At 41.4% G+C, this 18,664-nt stretch overlaps 2 protein-coding genes across 3 annotated transcripts in view; both read right to left on the bottom strand.

Annotated features, from left to right (window-relative positions):
- Positions 1-4,986: 4,986 nt before the first annotated feature.
- Positions 4,987-8,025, bottom strand: LOC112450459 (ribonuclease inhibitor-like). Its single transcript, XM_025005621.2, has 3 exons — positions 7,779-8,025; positions 6,834-7,007; positions 4,987-6,258 (listed from the first exon to the last, which is right to left on the bottom strand). Exons 1-3 carry the CDS (start codon positions 7,985-7,987, stop codon positions 6,180-6,182), a joined length of 462 nt encoding a protein of 153 aa, XP_024861389.1. The 5' UTR covers positions 7,988-8,025; the 3' UTR covers positions 4,987-6,179.
- A 122-nt stretch (positions 8,026-8,147) lies between these two features.
- Positions 8,148-18,664, bottom strand: part of LOC108234901 (protein NLRC3-like) — a 12,572-nt gene continuing 2,055 nt past the window's right edge. Inside the window, exons 2-5 of one of the 2 annotated variants that reach the window (XM_037977477.1) lie at positions 14,231-14,365; positions 12,687-12,901; positions 10,739-12,548; positions 8,148-9,203 (exon numbers count right to left, since the gene is read on the bottom strand). In XM_037977477.1, the coding sequence (XP_037833405.1) occupies positions 8,954-9,203; positions 10,739-12,548; positions 12,687-12,901; positions 14,231-14,346 (2,391 nt within the window). In that variant the 5' untranslated portion in view covers positions 14,347-14,365 and the 3' untranslated portion in view covers positions 8,148-8,953. Of the gene's footprint in view, positions 9,204-10,734; positions 12,549-12,686; positions 12,902-14,230; positions 14,366-18,664 lie in introns of those variants that run through there. The other variant, XM_025005620.2, reaches the window with a different exon arrangement.

The raw sequence follows: 18,664 nt of genomic DNA, 5'->3' as shown, positions 1-18,664 counted from the left end.
GTAATCATCAAAATTAAACGAAATAAACATTTGAAATATATGAGTTTGTATGTAATGTATGAATATAATATACAAGTTTCACTTTTTAAATGGAATTACTGAAATCAATCTACTTTTTCATGATATTCTAATTTTATGACCAGCACCTGTAAACCCTCCAGCGAGTTCTGGGTCTGCCCCGAGGTCTCTTACCAGTGGGACATGCCCAAAAAACCTCCAAAGGGAGGCATCCTAATCAGATGCCCAAACCACCTCAGCTGACTCCTTTCGATGTGAAGGAGCAGCGGCTCTACTCTAAGCTCCCCCTGAATAACGGAGCTCCTCACTTTATCTCTAAGGCTGAGCCCAGCCACCCTACGAGAGAAGCTTATTTCAGCCATTTGTATTGTTCTTCTGGTCATGATTCTAACCTCATAACCATAGGTGAGCATTGGATTGTAGATGGACCATTAAATTGAAAGTTTTGCCTTTCAACTCAACTCTTTCCTTATCACAATTGACCGAATCAACGCTCTCATTACTGTGGATGAGGCCCCCTCAATTCATCAATCCACCTCCTGCTCCATCACACCATCACTCATGAACAACATTCCTAGATACTTGAACTCCGACCCAGAGGGAGCATTTTACCAGTTTTACCATAACCTTCCAAAAAAAAAACACATCTTATTTTTCTCTTGCAACACTGTTTCTTTGTATGTTATTAGAGTGAACAGAAACCAAACACGTGTGAGAAAAACTGCTTTCCTCGTTTTTGCAAGAATTCATCTGAGGCATGAGAAAAGCTGAGTCACAATCTGTAGTGATCTACTTTCAGACTCAGAGCGCTCTCACCCACTGCCTCCATCTTGTGGAAAATCAACAAGCAGCAGAAAGAGTATTGTGTGCTTTTTTGCGTATAAAGGGCATACAACATAATGTTTAGTAACTTTTTTGTAAATCCTAATAGTAATTTGGGGCTTACTTTAGTAATAATCTAATCTGACAAAACATTTTGAAATTTAAAGTCTACCAAGATTAAAAAAAGTGTTAAAGCTGCTGCCAGTGGCTCATCAGTGTCACCATGGTAACCACACTCTCACACAGTACTCTTTATAAGACAAGGACAAATGCAGATTTGAAAGTAAGCTTAAACAATCGCTGTGCAAAAACAAAACTTAACTAATGCTAAATCCACTGCTGTTTATAATAATACTGCTAATCCTAATTCTACTAATGTTAATTTTAGTTAAAAGCTAATGTTCTGGTAAATCTAGCTAGCTTGTTTTTATTTTGAACTAGCATTTTTGCTACTTTTAGCAAGGGTTTTGCTAATTTTAGGTTATAGATAGTCTTGTTCTTTTTGCTACATTTAGTGTTAAGTTCAGTTTTAGCCTCTTTATAAAATTTCATCAAAGTTATTCAGAACTCGACCATCACACTGAATTTTCAGAAGAAAATGAAATTTTTCTTATTTAAGTAGCAACTCTATTCTGCAGTTAGTAAGCTACAGCAAATGTTTTAAAAGGATTACACAATCGGGTCATGACAAGGGCAAGTGTGTGATGCCCCTGTCACATTTTGTGCCACATTCTGGTGAGAATTTCAAAACGAACCAAAATTCTTACAGTTTTGTAAGAATGCCTTTTAAATACTTAAAATGCACTTTAAATGTGCCTTGACTGATTCTTGCACATTCAGGGTGTACTAGCTCTCGAATGCATTTTGAATGTAGTTGGAACACAGCAGGAACATTTGGAAGGCTGTGACAATTTTTACAATGCACCTCGAATACTGTTTAAGTGCAGTTCGACTACTGGCTGAATACTGGTTGAAGTCTCGAATGCTATACAAATTTAGCTAAAATGCAATCAGAATGCTACTCAAATTGTCCCCAAATAAAAATGTGAAAGAACTCAAACAGAAAGCAGCTCAAATACTTAGGATGTACTTCATATACACTTAGAACGTCCCAAATATATCAAGAATGGTGCCAGAATGGTTGTCGATAGTTTATAAATTGCTGCTGAATCTAGCACTGCTGCTGCTGAGTCTGCATGGGAGACACCTGATGAAGTTCAAACTGGTACTTCTGCAACAGGCTGTTGACTTCACTCTAGAACCTCAGCCACATGGGGGGGAAGGGAATGTGTAGGTGACCTCCTTCATGAAGTGCTCCTGCTATCCTCAAAGTCATCTGTAGCCCTGGATCTGGACCCTAAGGAATTGTCTTCATCAGGCTGATTCGTTACAGGGGGATGATGTTCAGCGGCTTCAGACTCAGACTCAGCTCCTGCTGCTGCCACCGGAGTTGCTCTGGCTCCTTGATCTAGAGAAGAAAAAGTCATATGTAATGTGATAAGTCGTGAACAATGGTTGCAATATCGTCAGAAGACTTTAAAATGAAAACATCAAAATAATGCATTGAAAAAATGCACACAAACAGTGACCCTCTATTTGACCTGGATGATAAGATGGGATCTGAGAAATTTGAAGCTGCACAGGACCCAGGTGTCCCTTGAAGTCAGTTCAGTGTTGGCAGAACCTGAGAGAGTCTGCTTCAGCTTGCCAAACCTTGATCGCATGTTGTTGTACCACTTCTTCAGCTGATCACTGGTCTTGGCCATCTCCCTGGCCTTCTGCTCTCACAGTGCATCTTTCAGGCTTCTTGTTGAGGAGGCACTCTTCTCGGGTGCCTTGAACTAGTCAACCATCTTCTGCTCCTCAGTGAAGTCAGCCGTCACCAGCTCTCTCTTGTGTTTCTTCTGGGACCTGGAAACCTCACTGTGAGAAAATTCATAATTACTGTCAGAGGACGACTGTGCTACTGGCTGATGGACCTCGGCCACTATTTCCATCTGGGAAGCAGGGATAGGGGCTGTGGACTCTGCTTCATTCTCTGAAAGTGCTGGGGCATCTTCTTCAACAACAGGAGGTGGCTCTTTAGGGGTTTCTTGGGCTGCAACACTTGTGCCCCTTCCATAAACACAGTCCTTGACCTTGGCTCCCTTCTTCCTTGGTAACATTATGTGTAAAACTCGAGAGACTTGTGATAAAATTGATAAAAATCTGATGTTGACCAGGAGACTCGTCAATGCAGAATAAAGTTCCAGCAGCAACTGGCTGTGTTTTTATGCTGTTTGACGGTATTCTGAATTTGTTAGGGTTTGAGTTTATCTTGTGTTTTTGTGTTCAGATTGTTTCTTTTCTTGTCTTCATGTTTTGTCTTGTCTTTGTGCCTCAGCCATCATTCCCTTCTCCTCAGTCTCTCTCATTTGCCTGTCACGCGCAGCTACACCTGTTCCTAGCCTTGTCATCATCTCACCTGTGCTCACTTCATCTGATTACCCTCTGTCTTTAAAACACAGTAATTTTCTCCACTTCCTCGCTGGTTCATTGACTTTCTTCTTGCTGTCCTGGTCATTATGTTGTGTGTTTCCCTCCTGAGCTTCCTGGTCCACTCGTCTTGTCTCTCCTATCATGGTGTGGAGTCCTGTAAGTTAGTTTTGTTATTTAGTCTAAATGCTGCCCTGTTAGTCTTTGTTTTGTTTCCGTTAATAAATTAGTTCCTTTTTCAAAAGGAGTCTGCGCTCTGGGTTCACCTCCTTTTCCCCACATCATGTCAGAATTAAGGACTCATTTTAGGGCCAATCAGAACGTTCCAACTGCATTTGAACCACATTCCAGCTACAATTGTAGTCCAACATAATTCCAAGTGAATTTGAGCTGGATTGTTTTAATATCCAAATAGATTCCAGCAGCAACTGAGATGCAGTCAAAATACATTCTGGGCATTCTGCCAGGATTTGAAGTTTTTTGCCATTTCAGTCCTCCATTGAATGTGATCAGAATGTTTAAAATGCAGTTGCGGTCCCATAAGAATACTTAAAATGCTGTTTGTTATTTCTACACTTGGAGTGCAATTGGAAAGTTTTGAATGTGATCAAAACATTCGAGACAGCAACAAGAATGAGCCTGAATGTTTGGGAATCAGTCAGAATTTATAGAATACACTTTGACTATCTGGGAATTTAAAAAGAACTGTCATTCCAACAGCATTCCAGCTTATTCTGCCTACAGTGGGAGTAGGATATAAGTAATTTGATTCACTACTGCCAGGGAATGAACAACCCACTCACACAACAATATGGCTAGGCTGCTTCTGAAGAGGTATAAATAAGGTTTTCACAGAAACTTATTTAAATGAATTCCAGACATGCTTCTCTGCAGTTTAACTCCCCACATTCATTCAGTGTCAGTAAGAATGTGGCTGTTGAGCACAAAGCTGAGCTAACATGCAGAAATGATCTCGACATCTTCAGCTCATTTTAAACTGATGCTCAGTGCTGATTTATTGTTATAATCTTACACATACATTTCCTGAATTACAGATTAAGTGTTTAGTATTTTCTGTTGTTGGAAGAAAAATAAAACGTCATGCCAAGACCATAATTTTGTGTTCTGTAAATTGTTCTTTACATCTTTATTGCTCACCTCTGAAGGCAAAAAGGAGATAATGTTTAATAAGGTCTATATGTGTGTGTGTGTTTGTTGTTTTAGCAAAGATATCTCATGAACCAGTGAATGAAACTCTCAGGATGTACACAGCCTGCATCTTGGGTCCTGCCTGGTATGATAGACCCTGGCCTCCATTGCTCTTGTGCTGCCATGTTAAGTGCCTCTTTGCTGTCCTTCAGTCCAGCCCTTTCTAGCCACTGGTAGGATTTGTTGATATCAGCCACTTCCTCAATCTGCTGGTGGTACATGCCGTGCAGGGGCTTATCTTTTCATGATATTTCCTTTTTCTCCTATTCCACATTGTTTCTGCCAAAAATGGATTTGTTTGCTAATAGTTGTATTAAACATGCATGTGACTTCTACCCAAGCAGGACCTTTTGAACTGCTGTATGAGAGACTGTCTTACCACAACTAAAACCATTCCTAAGGGTAGATAAAGAACACAACTGCAAGTAAAGGAATATATAATGGAATCCATCAACTCTGTCATTATTATTTAAGTCTTTATTCTTATAAATGTTTTTAATTTCTTTAACAGTTTTGATGCAAAAATACACTTATTAGATAATTATTACAATAACAGAAATGCCGTAAAAATACAATTAAATGTTCTAAAAATAAAACAGTTTAAAATGTTTCAAAGTTTCTTTAGTCTGTGATTGTTTTCTAAGCTGAGCTGCTCCCCGCTATTGAAGCAGTTCAGATATATTTCAGATTCTGCAGACAAACCTGCCTTCCTTTTTTCTCAGCCTGACTGAACTCACACCATCATCAGATGCTTTTCAGGGTTTCTGACATGGAAACATTCAGTTTGGACTCAAAGTTCCTTCAACACACTGGACGAAGTTGAGAGGCCACGTTGCTGCTCATGTTTAGATTTTCTTTTAAGAGAAACACAAACTTTTATTTTCAAGCAGGAAGCTTTGACTGATGGTAATTAGCTGTTTCTGTGAAAAACAAAAAGTCTGAACTTTTAGATGCTTTTGAGGAGGATTTTTTTTTTAATTCATCATACTAATGTTTTAAAACACATTTTAATTTTTTAAATGTTTATGGAAATTCTCCAGATTCTTTAGTCATTGATTAAATCCAATCCTTTAAATGAATCCAACAAGCTACTGCAGCTCAAATATGAATGTCTAACAAATGAAAGTGAGTTCAGTCTTCCTCATAGGAAGGTCCAGGTGAGCCCAGTTATCAGGGAACTACATCACAGAAAGACCAACAGTGGAGGTCATGGCTGCGTATGATGGAGCTTCGTCCTGCAGAAAGATCTTGACCTTACTGAACTCTGCAGACTGATTCCTGCAGCTCCGCTTGAAGAAAGATTCTTCCAAAAAACTGGCAGCCGCTTTGGAGCTGACTTTCAGTCCAATTATCTCCTCCTGATGGACAGCAGCCCTCCACCACCCTGCTGGGGCCTGACTGGAACCGGTTTCTGTGTCCATCTGGGATCCATCATGGCTCCACACCTTGTATCCAGCTAAGCCGCTAACAAGGAGTCACACCATGGGAAACTCTGGACTCAAGAACAACAGAAGTTATCAGCTGGATCCAAAAGTCAAATCATGTGAACACAATGGAGACAGGATGAAGGCTGGAAACCAGGAAAAAAATACAGCCAGAGTGAAAAACTATTTCAGAAAAAAATGAAAAGAACAAGAAATATTTCTCTAAAGTTCTTAAAGTTCCATCTGGTTTGTTGACTCTAAAGCTGCTCCATCTTGGGTGTGGGAATGGACAGCATCACTCAGATGCCAACTGCAGAGAGAAGAGAGAAGAAGAGGAGTTTAATTCTTGTATCAGCTATCAGTCAGGGATGCAGCAGCATCCAGTAGAAAAAGCAGCAAGAACATTATCAGGGCTACATTGTTTTTAAATGGACTGATGCTTCCTGAAATAGGAGCCAGTGTAGGAGACTGATCTCAGAACTGTGACAAAGATGAAACTGATCAGCTGTTTCCTGATGAAATGAGACAACAAACAGTCTGAGATGGGACCACACTTTGATGAATGAAGACCACTGTCTGTATACATTTTAGAAGGCTGTCAGGTGGAATCCATCTTTATTTTCTGTTGTTAAATATGTCCTAAAATAAAAAAGTACTAAAGAGAAATAGAGGATAACCAGTTGCTTAGCTGCCTTTATCGACTGTATCAAGCCCTTGCCATTTTATGAACAGTTTATTGTTGTCCCACACTCACAGATTAAGTTGCACTACACCTGCTGACACATTTGTTTGAATCAGTTAAAGACATCTCTGGCTACACATAAAAAACTACTGATGTCTGACACTACTGACAGGAACCTGGACTCACTCAGACCATCGACTGACCTCAGTGTCTGCAGTTTGTTGTCTGGACTCTTCACAAGCTCCAACAGCTGCTGAACATCTGGATCATGTAGGTGGTTCTGACTCAGGTCCAGCTGTGTCAGATGGGAGGGGTTGGACTTAAGAGCTGAGCCCAGGGAAGCACAGCTGATCGCTGACAAACTGCAGCCCCTCAAACTGAATAAAGAATAATAGCTGTGAGCTGAAGCCAACAGGATGCAGGTTAAAACTGAAATATGAACTAAATTACGGAACCAGACAGAATTAGCTTTACTGGATGTCAGAGCCACAGAAACAGAATCAGTTAAAGGCCTAGCATTCCTTGAAGGCATACATATCACCTGTTGGTGTAGATTCTAAGTCATTCAGGACATGGTAAATTAAAAAAAAAAGTTAAAAAACAAAAGCAACTGGACTTTTAGTATGTAGCTGAAGACGTTTGGCTTCTCATCTGAGGAGCTTAATCAATTCAAAGAGCAGAGTGTGTGGAGTTCAAGCTTCTAAAGCTGAGATATTCTGTAAGATAGATTCACCTGCAGATTACCCTTACTCTCCTCACAATAGACACTCGTTAGGGTGGAGAATGAGCCTCTATTGGAGCCTCTTCACTGAGTTACAAATGCCTAGTTCCACGTTTCTTCAAGAGTACCTTCTGTTGTTTTCTGTAAGTTTATGCTGCCCTGCCAGCTTTTTTTGCTTTTGTCAACCTTTGCTTAAACATTACTTTATTTTCCTGAGCTCTGTGTGTCACCCTGCATTCTTGGTTAAACCTCTCTTCAAACTGTGATAAAAGTTTTTAGATGTTTAGAAGGAGAAAATTTCAAATAGACATGTTCAAGTTCAACTTTTGAACTGAATGAAACATCAAAATCAATAAATTCCGAAGTATCAGTGAATGAATTTAGTTGGACAAACATAGAAAACCTCACACAGCTGCAGTGAACTGACCTCAGAACCTCCAATCTGCAGTTTGGACTCTCCAGGAAACCACAGAGCTCCTTCACTCCAGAGTCGGAAAGAGGGTTCTGACTGAGGTCCAGTTGTGTCAGATGGGAGTGGTTGGACTTAAGAGCTGAGACCAGAGAAGCACAGCTGATCTCTGACAAACTGCACCACCTTAATCTGAATAAAGAATAAAAGCTGTGAGCTGAAGCCATCAGATTAAAGATGAAATATGTACTCAATTATCGAAATGGACAGAATTAGTTTTACTGGATGTCAGAGCCACAAAAACAGAATCAGTTAAATGCATATCAACCCAGAGTTTTACACTAAAATCATCTTATGTTGAGAAAGTTGGAGTGTTTTCGTCAACCCTTAGAAATTATGTTCTGAATGATCTCATGTAATATTCTGAGATCTCACCTGATCTGTTAGAGCTCAGAGTCTGTGTTGGAGGTGACTCTCAGCTAATAACACACCTAATTTTAGCTCAACATCTGAGTTACAGATATTTATGTGCCGGCTAAGGTTGACTAACTGTAGTGGCCATCTTGAATCAGGTTGACTCCAAAGGTTTTTCAGTGTACATGTTTATCCAGTCCTTATTTTCTCATAGTTTGATTAAAATCTGTCCAGAGGTTTATGAGATATTCTGTGCACAAACACACACATATACACAGACAGACATGAGCAAAAATATGATTGTTCCATTTTCTCCTTCAGAGACAGGTGATAACTGATGTTTAATATTTAATTCATCCATTTTCTTTACCCTCTTCTCCTTTCAGGGTCGCAGAGAGCTGGTTCCTATCTTTAGCATTCACTGTGTTAGAGGTGGGGAGGAGTCCATCACAGAGACACAGACAACTATTTACAATCTCACTTACACCTATGGGCAATTTAGACCTACCAGTTAACCTAGCGGCATGTTTTTGGCCTGTGGGAAAAAAACAGAGTATCTGAAGTTAACCATAGGGAAAGCCAGGTGACAATCCTGTAACCATTATGCTAGGAGGTGATAGCTCTCACCACTGCGATGCCATGGCACCACATTTAATCCATTAAACATTATTTAAAGGTTAAAACAGGCAGCAAATTTGTTTTTGTAATAAAAAGGTTTTTAGACATTTGGAAATAGAAAATTCAAAACAGATGTTCAATTTTTGAACTGAATGAAACGTTTATAAATTAATAAATTCTGAAGTATCAGTGAATGATTTGAGTTGAACAAACAGAAAGCAACTGCAGTGAACTGACCTCAGAACCTCCAGTCTACAGTTTGGACTCTGCAGTCCAGAATACAGATGCTTCACTCCAGAGTCAGACATGTAGTTGTGACTGAGGTCCAGGTGTGTCAGATGGGAGGGGTTGGACTTCAGAGCTGAGGCCACAACTTCGCAGTGAGTCTCTGAGAGTCCAGCAGCAGCAGCTCTGTGATGACAGAAAAAGTAAAGTCAAATGTAATAAAATCAACCTGTCTGATAAACAGACTGAAACCATGTGATGACTAAGCAGTGATGTCATCATCTGCTCTTCACATCTAGGCTTCATCTCATCCGATCTGACTGTTTGACATGACACTGTGAATATCTTCAGTCTCCTTCAGAGCTGCAGACTTTTAATAAAAATCTTTGTTTTGCTTTAATCTGCAGATGAATGAGGGAACATGGCATTACTTTTACCACAATATTCAAAAGGTTTTATGTTTATGATTTAACTGAGCACATAATTGTAGGTGACAGGCCAGACAAAGAGCTATTCAAATCCATTTTCTGGACAGAATACAAGAAGGAGCTCATTGTCCTTCACCTGGATGTGGATTACTGGGGCCACACAATGGAGCCAGGCCTAGTGGAGGGGCTCGTCAGCGTCAACCTTTTCAGGGTGAGAGTTGGACTTCACCAAGGTTGCCAGTTGACACTGAATCTGTTCATGACTCTTATGGACAGAATTTCTTGCTAACCGATAAGGTCTGGTTTGGTGGCCTCAGGATATCATTTCTGCTATTTGCAGATGGTGTGGTCCTGTTAACGTCAACATGCTAAGATCTCCAGTTCTCACTGGAGCTTTTTGCAGCTGAGTGTGAAGCGGCTAGAATGAGGATCAGCACCTCCAAATCTGAGGCCATGGTCCTCAGTCGGAAAAAGGTGGACTTCTCTCTCCAGGTTGGGAATGATGTGCTACCTCAAGTGAAAGAGTTTAAGTATTTCGGGGTCTTGTTCACAAGCTGAGCTGAGCTGCAAAGTAAAGTTTTCTGTTTACTGGTTGATCTATGCTCCTACCCTCACCTATGGTCATAAACTCTAAGTAGTGACTGAAAACACAAGTTTGCAGAGAATAGTGACCCAAATGAGCTTTCTCTGCAGGGTAACTGGATTCCCCCTTAGAGATAGGGTGAGAGGTTTAGTCATCTGGAGTAAAGTCACTGCTCCTCTACATAGAGAGAAGCGAGTTGAGGTGGTCCAGGCATCTCGTAAAGATGCCCCCTGCATGCCTCCCTAAGGAAGTGTTTCAGGCAAGTCCAACTAAGAGGAGACCCTGGGGAAGACCCAAGACATACTGGAAAAACTCTATCTCTCAGCTGGCCTGGGAACACCTTGGAATCCTCCTGGAAAATCTGGAAAAGGTGGCTTTGAAAAGAGATGTTTGGGTCTCCCTTCTCAATCTGCTACTCCATGACCTGACTCCGGAACAAGTGGTAGATAATGAAAGAATGGTTGGATGTTTGTAGACCAAATCCACATTTATCCACAACAAAATGAGAGGACTACAACATTTCTAAATTGACCGTTGACCCTGTAAACTTGTTCAATAAATTCCATGAAAATGTTTAATCTTATGAAGATTAAAAAGTGTCTCTAACTTGAGCCAAACAGAATTTGCCCATGGCTCAAATAACTACTAATAATTATTTAAACTGCTGATCTACACTGACTGATGATGGTAATGAACACATCTGGACTCACAGAAACTTTATGCAGTTCCTCACAGCTGGAATCAGTCTCCACCGTCCGTCCACTGATGTGTTAAACTTTTCCAGGTCCAACTCATCCAGAGGCTCATCTGACATCTGCAGCATGTAGGCCAGAGCCGAACACTGGATCTCTGAGAGTTCCCTCTCTGATCTGTTCTTTGACTTCAGAAATTCTTGGATCTGCTGATAAACTGAGAGGTCCTTCATCTCCATCAGACACTGGAAGATGTTGATGCTTCTGTCTGGAGAAATTTTATGACTGTTCATCTTCTTCAGGTTGGTGATGACTTTCTGAATGGTTTCTGGACTGCTCTGTATTTGACCCAGCAGGCCTCCTACGAGTCTCTGGTTGGACTCCACAGACAGGCCGTGAAGGAAGCGAACAAAAAGGTCCAGGTGGCCATTTTTACTGAGGAGGGATTTCTCCATGACTCTCTTCAGGAAGTCCTCTAAAACTGAATAAGGATCATTATCAACCTCATCATGATTATATTCTTCCTCCAGGAAGTTCTTCAACACTTCTGTGTTCCTGTTGGTAAAACAGTGGAACATGTAGACTGCAGCTAGAAACTCCTGAACGCTCAGATGAACAAAGCAGTAAACTGGTTTTTGGAAGATCACACACTCTCTTTTGAAGATCTCTGTACAAACTCCTGAGTACACTGAGGCCTCTGTGACATCAAGACCATAGTGTTTCAGGTCTTCTTGGTAGAACATGATGTTTCCTTCCTCCAGATGTTCAAATGCCATCCTCCCCAGATTCAGAAGAACTTCCCTATCAGCCTCCATCAGCTCCTGTGGACTGGTCTCAGGTGCTTCATGGTACTTGTTCTTCTTCCTGTTTGTCTGAACCAGCAGGAAGTGTGAGTACATGTCAGTCATGGTCTTGGGCAGCTCTCTTCCCTGCTCTGTAGTCAACATGTGGTCCAGAACTGTAGCAGTGATCCAGCAGAAGACTGGGATTCCACACATGATAGGGAGGCTCCTGGAGGTCTTGATGTGGGAGATGATTCTGCTGGACAGCTCTTCATCACTGAACCTTCTCCTGAAGTACTCCTCCTTCTGGGTGTCAGTGAAGCCTCGTACTTCTGTTAGCCTGTCGACACATGAAGGAGGGATCTGATTGGCTGCTGCAGGTCGGGAAAGGATCCAGACCAGAGATGAGGGAAGCAGGTTCCCTTTGATGAGGTTTGTCAGGAGCACGTTAACCGATGACTTCTCTGTGACATCAGAAAGCAGCTGATTGTTGGCAAAATCCAGTGAAAGTCTGCTTTCATCCAGGCCGTCAAAGATGAAGAGAAGTTTACAGACAGACAGCTTCTCTGCTGGGAGCTTCTCTAATGTTGGATGGAAAACATGGAGCAGCGTGAGAAGACTGTACTGCTCATCTCTGACCAAGTTCAGCTCCCTGAACGAAAGCAGAATCACCACACTGACATCTTGGTTCTCCAAGCCCTCGGCCCAGTCCAGAGTGAACTTCTGTACCGAGAAGGTTTTTCCAGCACCAGCGACGCCGTTTGTCAGAACCACTCTGATGAGTCTATGTTGTTTAGGTAAGGCTTTAAATATGTCCTGGCACCTGATTGGAGTCTCATGAAGGCTCTTCTTGGAGGCTGTCTCAAGCTGCCTCACCTCATGTTGGGTATTAACCTCTTCACTCTGTCCCTCTGTGATGTAGAGCTCAGTGTAGATCCTGTTGAGTTGGGTTCTACTTCCTGTTTCATCACTTCCTTCAGTCACATGTTCACATCTCCTCCTCAGACTGATCTGATGTTTATCTAAAACCTCCTGCAGACCAACATCTGATGAAAGACAGAGCAGATCTGAATGCTACAGCAGAAACACCAACATTTGTATTGGTTGGTAAATCTGAAGGATCTTTCTAATGATCTTAAATCTTCAACAATGTGACTGCATTAAAACTACAGCAAATGTCTTACCTTGGACACAGCTGCTCTGACTGGTAGTCTGCAGTCCAGTTCTGGTTCCACATTGGGGACAGAAGGAGGGCCCTGAGTGGTCCCAGTTTGAGGTGATGCATCGTCTGCAGAACCTGTGTCCACAGGTGGTAGAGACTGAATCATTCAGAACGTCCTGACACAAAGAACAGCAGAACAGCTGCTCCTCCTCATGAACAGCATCCCTCTTCCTCTTCCTGTAAAAACATTTACTGATTAAGAACTGGAACAACAGGAAGTGTTGACCAGATCAGTTCTAACATCTCTGGCTGCCGCTTCCCTCTGACTCCAGGATGGTGAGAAAACTGTTGTTAAAATCCATCCACTAGAAACACCTGAACTATCAGAGACAGGAAACAGAACCTCACTAATCTTCAGGCTGTCATTGTTCTGTCTGTGGAGAACTCCAAACTGTATTTTTTATATCATATTAAAATGACTGACACTGTTCCTGTTTTACAGGTGAGTCTGGCACAGACCACTTTCATACCAAGCATGATTTCACATTACTGTCATTAAAATAGCCACCAGCTGCAGAAGCTGGAACTCCTCAGTATTTCAGATGTTACATTCACACTCATTGTCAATTTTATTAGGTCCACTTTGCTAAGTCCAGGTTGGATGCCCTTTGCCTTTAAAACAGTCTTAATTATCCATGGCATAGATTCAACAAGGTTTTTGAATCATTTGTCAGAGATTTTCTTTTTTAATATTGTCTGATAACATCAGTTGCTGTGGATTTGTCAGTTGAATATCCAAGATGTGAATCTCTCATTTCTTAATGTCCCAAAGGTGCTAGATTGGACTGAAATGTAGTGACTGTGGAGGCCATTGGAGGCCATTGTTTTCCAGTCTCTTATTGTTTAGTGTTAGTGAGTCGGTGTGAACTGTAGCCTCAGTTTCCTGTTCTTAGCAAACAGGAGTCGGACCAGATGTGGTCATCTGCTGCTGCAGCCCATCTGCTTTAAGGTTCTTGTTTGTTCAGAGGTGGTGTTCTGCAGAACTTGGTTCATGGCAATGAACATGTCCCCACGAAGACAGAGGGGAATGAAAAGAAACATATCAAACACATCCAAAAGCTCTCCACACATGCGGATATCCTAACTGGGTGTTCATCAAGTCATTGAGGAAATCTAAACAAACACATCACTGAACAGAACAAGGAGAGAGCACACACAAAAGATTGTCATCCCTTGTGTTGCAGCAGTATCTGAGAAACTCAGAAGGATTTTCTCCAAACACAACATCCTGGAACATTTCAAACCCAACAGGACTCTCAGACAGAGACTAGTCCATCCTGTGGACACAAACTAAGTGGTGTGGTGTCTGCAGTTCAGTGCAGAGAGGAATGTTATATAAAATATTTTCAAATGTTCAGAAGACATGACATTATAGCTACATTTTATTTAAATGAAAAATAAAGTTTTAAAATGTCAACACTTTTTGTCTAGCAGTTCTCAAAGCTGAAATCCTGTTTTATTTCTCTCCGAGGAGTCATCTGACTCAGTTAAAAACAGTTTTTCTACCGTATGTCTGAAGGTCCAGGTTCCTGATTGAAGTTTAAAGGAACCTCTTTGGACAGGTCACTCTTCATGGACAGACAGCTGGATCCTGGAGACTTTTGCTCCTCATAAACATCCATCTTCTGGTCTTCAGTCAGTCTGAGAGAGAAACCAGAAGGAAACAAATGAACACACACACACACATAATTACATGATTGACAACCTTTCATAGCAGCAGGTGATAAAAATATTCAGGTGCAATGTGACTACATTATATTTCCAGAGTATAATTTATCACCCACCACCATTACAGGCAGGCTATCTTGTGACTGCATTTGAGTGTGCATTTGTTTGTCTGTTAGCAAAATATGTAATGAACCACTGAACAAATTAGTCTGGGAAGGTAATCACTGGAGGTACATCTACAACTGAACAACTTATGGAGTTGACCTGATTTGAGATGGCTGCCACAGCTAAATGACTTTTGCAAATTGATATTAAATTGATATAACAAATATGTATGTTTCATTAAACTGAAATATGCATTTGGCCATTAATATATGTTAACATTGTGATGTTATTACAGACTATGAATTAAAGGCCTGGCAGTCCCTGAAGACAAGCATATCGCCCGCCACCTTTCATTTCAGAGTTTTAGACCTAAAACATCTTATGATGAGAAATGATGGAGATCATTTCCACTCTGAGAAGTTATTCCACCCTGATATTTCATGGCGAATGGTCAGATTTTGAGGTTTGGCCACGCCCACATGCATTTATGTATCAAAAAGCTTTTGATAATTTTGGCCTCCAATGTCTCAAGACTGAGCTCAGTGATTCTGAAGCCTGTATGTCAAAAGCTGTAGGAGGAGTTTGTTCAAATGCGGAGGCTGTAATCGACCAAAATTGGGTAAAAATCTAAACTTTGAACTAAGATGGCCGACTTCCTGTGAGGTTTGGACCATGGCTCCAAGGGAGTTTTTTGTAGGTCCTAATTAGTTACACATGTGTACAGAGTTTCATGATTGTCAATAAAAGCATGGCTTGGGACTGCTTTTTTAAAGATTTCTAGGGGGCGCTGTGGAGGAATTAGGCCACGCCCACCAAATATTGCACTGCATTTCTGTTGGGGGCTGGACAAGGATCGATCATAGTGAGTTTGGTGCATTTCGGCTAAAATATGTGGAATTTAGAGCCAAACGTAAGGCAATGGCGTTACGTCAGACTTCGCCACACCGCCACGCCCACGCCCCCCAGCGAAAACTCTTGGTGCTTTAATACAAGTCAGACCAACTTGTTAGCTGTCATCTGACACAGGATCCACTTGATTCGGTCAAGGGGTGTCTGAGATGTAGCTTTCCAAAAAAAAGTGACTTCCTGTCCTGAGGGGGCGGGGCTTACATGACGTCACAATATGACCACATACGATCGTTGGGCATCCTAGGGGGATGACTCATGCCAAGTTTGGTGCATGTCGGGCATTGCGTGTGAAAGTTATTACGTTTTGTTTCCTTCGCCGAGTACGCCAAGTTCGCCGCTTGGCCACGCCCCCTGAACATGCTCAAAAACTCACGATATTGATAAATTTTAATCCTCCGTCCCTCAACTGCATACTGACCAAGTTTGAAGCCGATCGGTCAAAATCCCTAGGAGGAGTTCGTTAAAGTTCAACGTCAACAAAAGTAAAAAACGGCCAAAATTTGCCCTTTGACCCAAGATGGCCGCCTCCCTGTACATTTTAGGGCATACCTCCAAGAGACTTTTTTTCTTCATTTGGGGTGTTCTACCTCTACGACTTACGGTTCGTTCTATCTCACGTTAGGGGGCGCTGTGGAGCAGTTTGTCCACGCCCACTTTTGATTCTATTGGAATCTGAATATTTCCCATGGGGGACAATTTTCTGTGAAATTTGGTGAGTTTTTGGATATGGCAAGTCGTCCAAAGAGCCATGTAAAATGGCGGAAAAATAATAATGAAGAAATCCACGAAATACAAGAGGCCTTCGCAATGCTGTCGCTGCTCAGGCCTAATTAAGTAAAATCAAGTCTCAGTTGGGTTGAAGACCAGTGAGTAAAAATAAGTTTTCAGACAGGTTTAAAAAATGGACAGTGAAGCGGTCTGTCAAATGTGCAAAGGCATAGCGTTCCAAAATTTAGGGACACAGACAGAGAAGGTCCTGTCTCCTTTAAGCTTCCGCTTACACCTGGGAATGATCAGGAGCAGCTGGTCAGCAGCCCTGAGTGACCGAGAGGGAGCATAGAGGTGAAGAAGCTCCGTTAAATAAGGCGGGGCAAGGCCATTTAAAACCTTAAAAACAAACAAAAGAATTTTTAAATGAACTCTAAAATACACGGGCAGCCAGTGGAGAGAAGCCAAGACGGGTAATGTGTTCGCACTTACGTGTTCCAGTTAAAAGATGTGCAGCAGCATTTTGCACCAGCTGCAGACGTGTGAGGATAGGCTGAGTCTGAGATAGAGGGAATTACGGTAATCCAGCCTAAAAAAAGCCTTGAAAGAATAGATTTTACCTTTGTTAATTTTCTTAAATGATAAAAATTAGACTTGACTGTGGCCCTTAACTGACTGTCATGTTTAAAGTCACTGTCCATTTTAAAACCAAGGTTTGTAAGTATGGTCTTAATGTAAATTGCCAGGGCAAGTCAACTGGAGGGCTCGGACATGCTCCACTAGGCCCAAATACAAGTAGGCTACCTCAGTCTTTTTTTCATTAAAATGCAGGAAGTTAAGGTCCATCCAAGCTTTAAGATCCTCAAGACACAATAAAAGAGGTTTAATGGACCAAGCATCAATGCGCCTTAAAGGCACGTAGATTTGGCAATCATCAGCATAACAATGAAAGGAGACACTGTGTTTTCTAAATATTGATCCTAGAAGACAGGGGTACAGAGAAAAAAGGAAAGGCCCCAAAATTGAGCCCTTGGGAACGCCACATGACAAAGGAGCAAAACAGGATTCACACCCTGCAATTTTACAGAAAATGTTCTGTCTGCCAGATTGGACCTTAACCACTCCAGAGGAGTGCCACCGATGCCTACTTGGTGCTGAAGACGTGACAATAAAATGCTGTGGTCCACTGTGTCAAAAGCAGCAGTTAAGTCTAGTAAATGATCACATAATCACCCGAGTCACAAGCCAGGAGAACGTCAATAAAAACTCTCAGGAGAGCTGACTTTGTGTTACGAAGGGTTTTAAATCCAGACTGGAACACACCCATGATGTTATGTTCCTCAAGAAAGGTTTTTTAACTGTGAATAAACAGGTTTTAGACAATAGGAGAAGCTTGGAGAGGGGCCTAAAATTTCCAAACACAGTGGGATCAAGACCAGGTTTCTTTATCATGGGCTGCACCACAGCATGTTTAAAATTAGCAGGGATTACTCCAGATGAAAGACTGCTGTTAAAAAGGGCAAGAACCAAGTGCCCAAAACAAGTGAGAACCTCTTTATGAAAGCGTGGTGGAAGAGCATCACATGGAGAACCAGAGGGCTTAATCTGGGCAACCATGTCCTCTAAAAAGGTCACTGGCTCACACTGACTGAAAACAGCAGAGAAGAGGACTCACACAGAGGGGTCAGAGTTCGGGCGTAAGATTGAAGCCCTTATGGAGGTTACCTTATCAATAAAAGGCTGCATATAATTATTACGCAATTGAATGGAAGCTTCAAAACCAGCAGTCTGTGGAGAGTTAAGAAAAGAGTCAATAGTACTAAAAAGAACATGAGGGTTGTGAATGTGAGATAAAATTAAGTTAGAAAATATCCCTTTTTGGCCATTTTAACTGTGTCCTGGTAATTGCACCAACAGTCTTTGAAAATCTGAAGTGACACCTGCAGCTTGTCCTTTCTTCACCCACGTTCAGCTCTGTGACATTCCTGTCTGACAGCTCGAGTTGTTTTGTTAAACCAGGGTTTAGGTTTAGCTTTAGGCTGTTTGGTCTTTAAGGGAGCCACAGTATCCAATACAGTCAGGCGGGATGAGTGGAGTGAAGTGGGTGGGTAGAGCTGGCAAAAAATCTCAGTAAACTGGCTGGCAGTGGAGGGGTTAATAATCCAACAGCTCTGAGCAAGAGTGCAAGTTTTAACAAGAGCGTAAGTGAGAACAGTCTGGAATATTGCAGGCACATGATCAGAGATTATAAAGTCACAAATTTCCGGATTTGACACAGACAATCCAAAAGACAGCACAAGATCTAAAGTGTGACCTCTTTCATGTGTAGGACCAAACACAGAACGCACCAAATTAAAAGAGTCGATAAGAAATAAAAATTCTTTTTACCAAAGGTTTGCTTAGGAAACAAGCATGTACAGGTGCTGGTCATAAAATTAGAATATCATGAAAAAGTAGATTGATTTCAGTAATTCCATTTAAAAAGTGAAACTTGTATATTATATTCATACATTACATACAAACTCATATATTTCAAATGTTTATTTCGTT

The sequence above is a fragment of the Kryptolebias marmoratus genome, linkage group LG1, assembly GCF_001649575.2.
Source record: "Kryptolebias marmoratus isolate JLee-2015 linkage group LG1, ASM164957v2, whole genome shotgun sequence".
NCBI lineage: Eukaryota > Metazoa > Chordata > Actinopteri > Cyprinodontiformes > Rivulidae > Kryptolebias > Kryptolebias marmoratus.
This window is presented reverse-complemented; position numbering and strand designations above follow the sequence as displayed.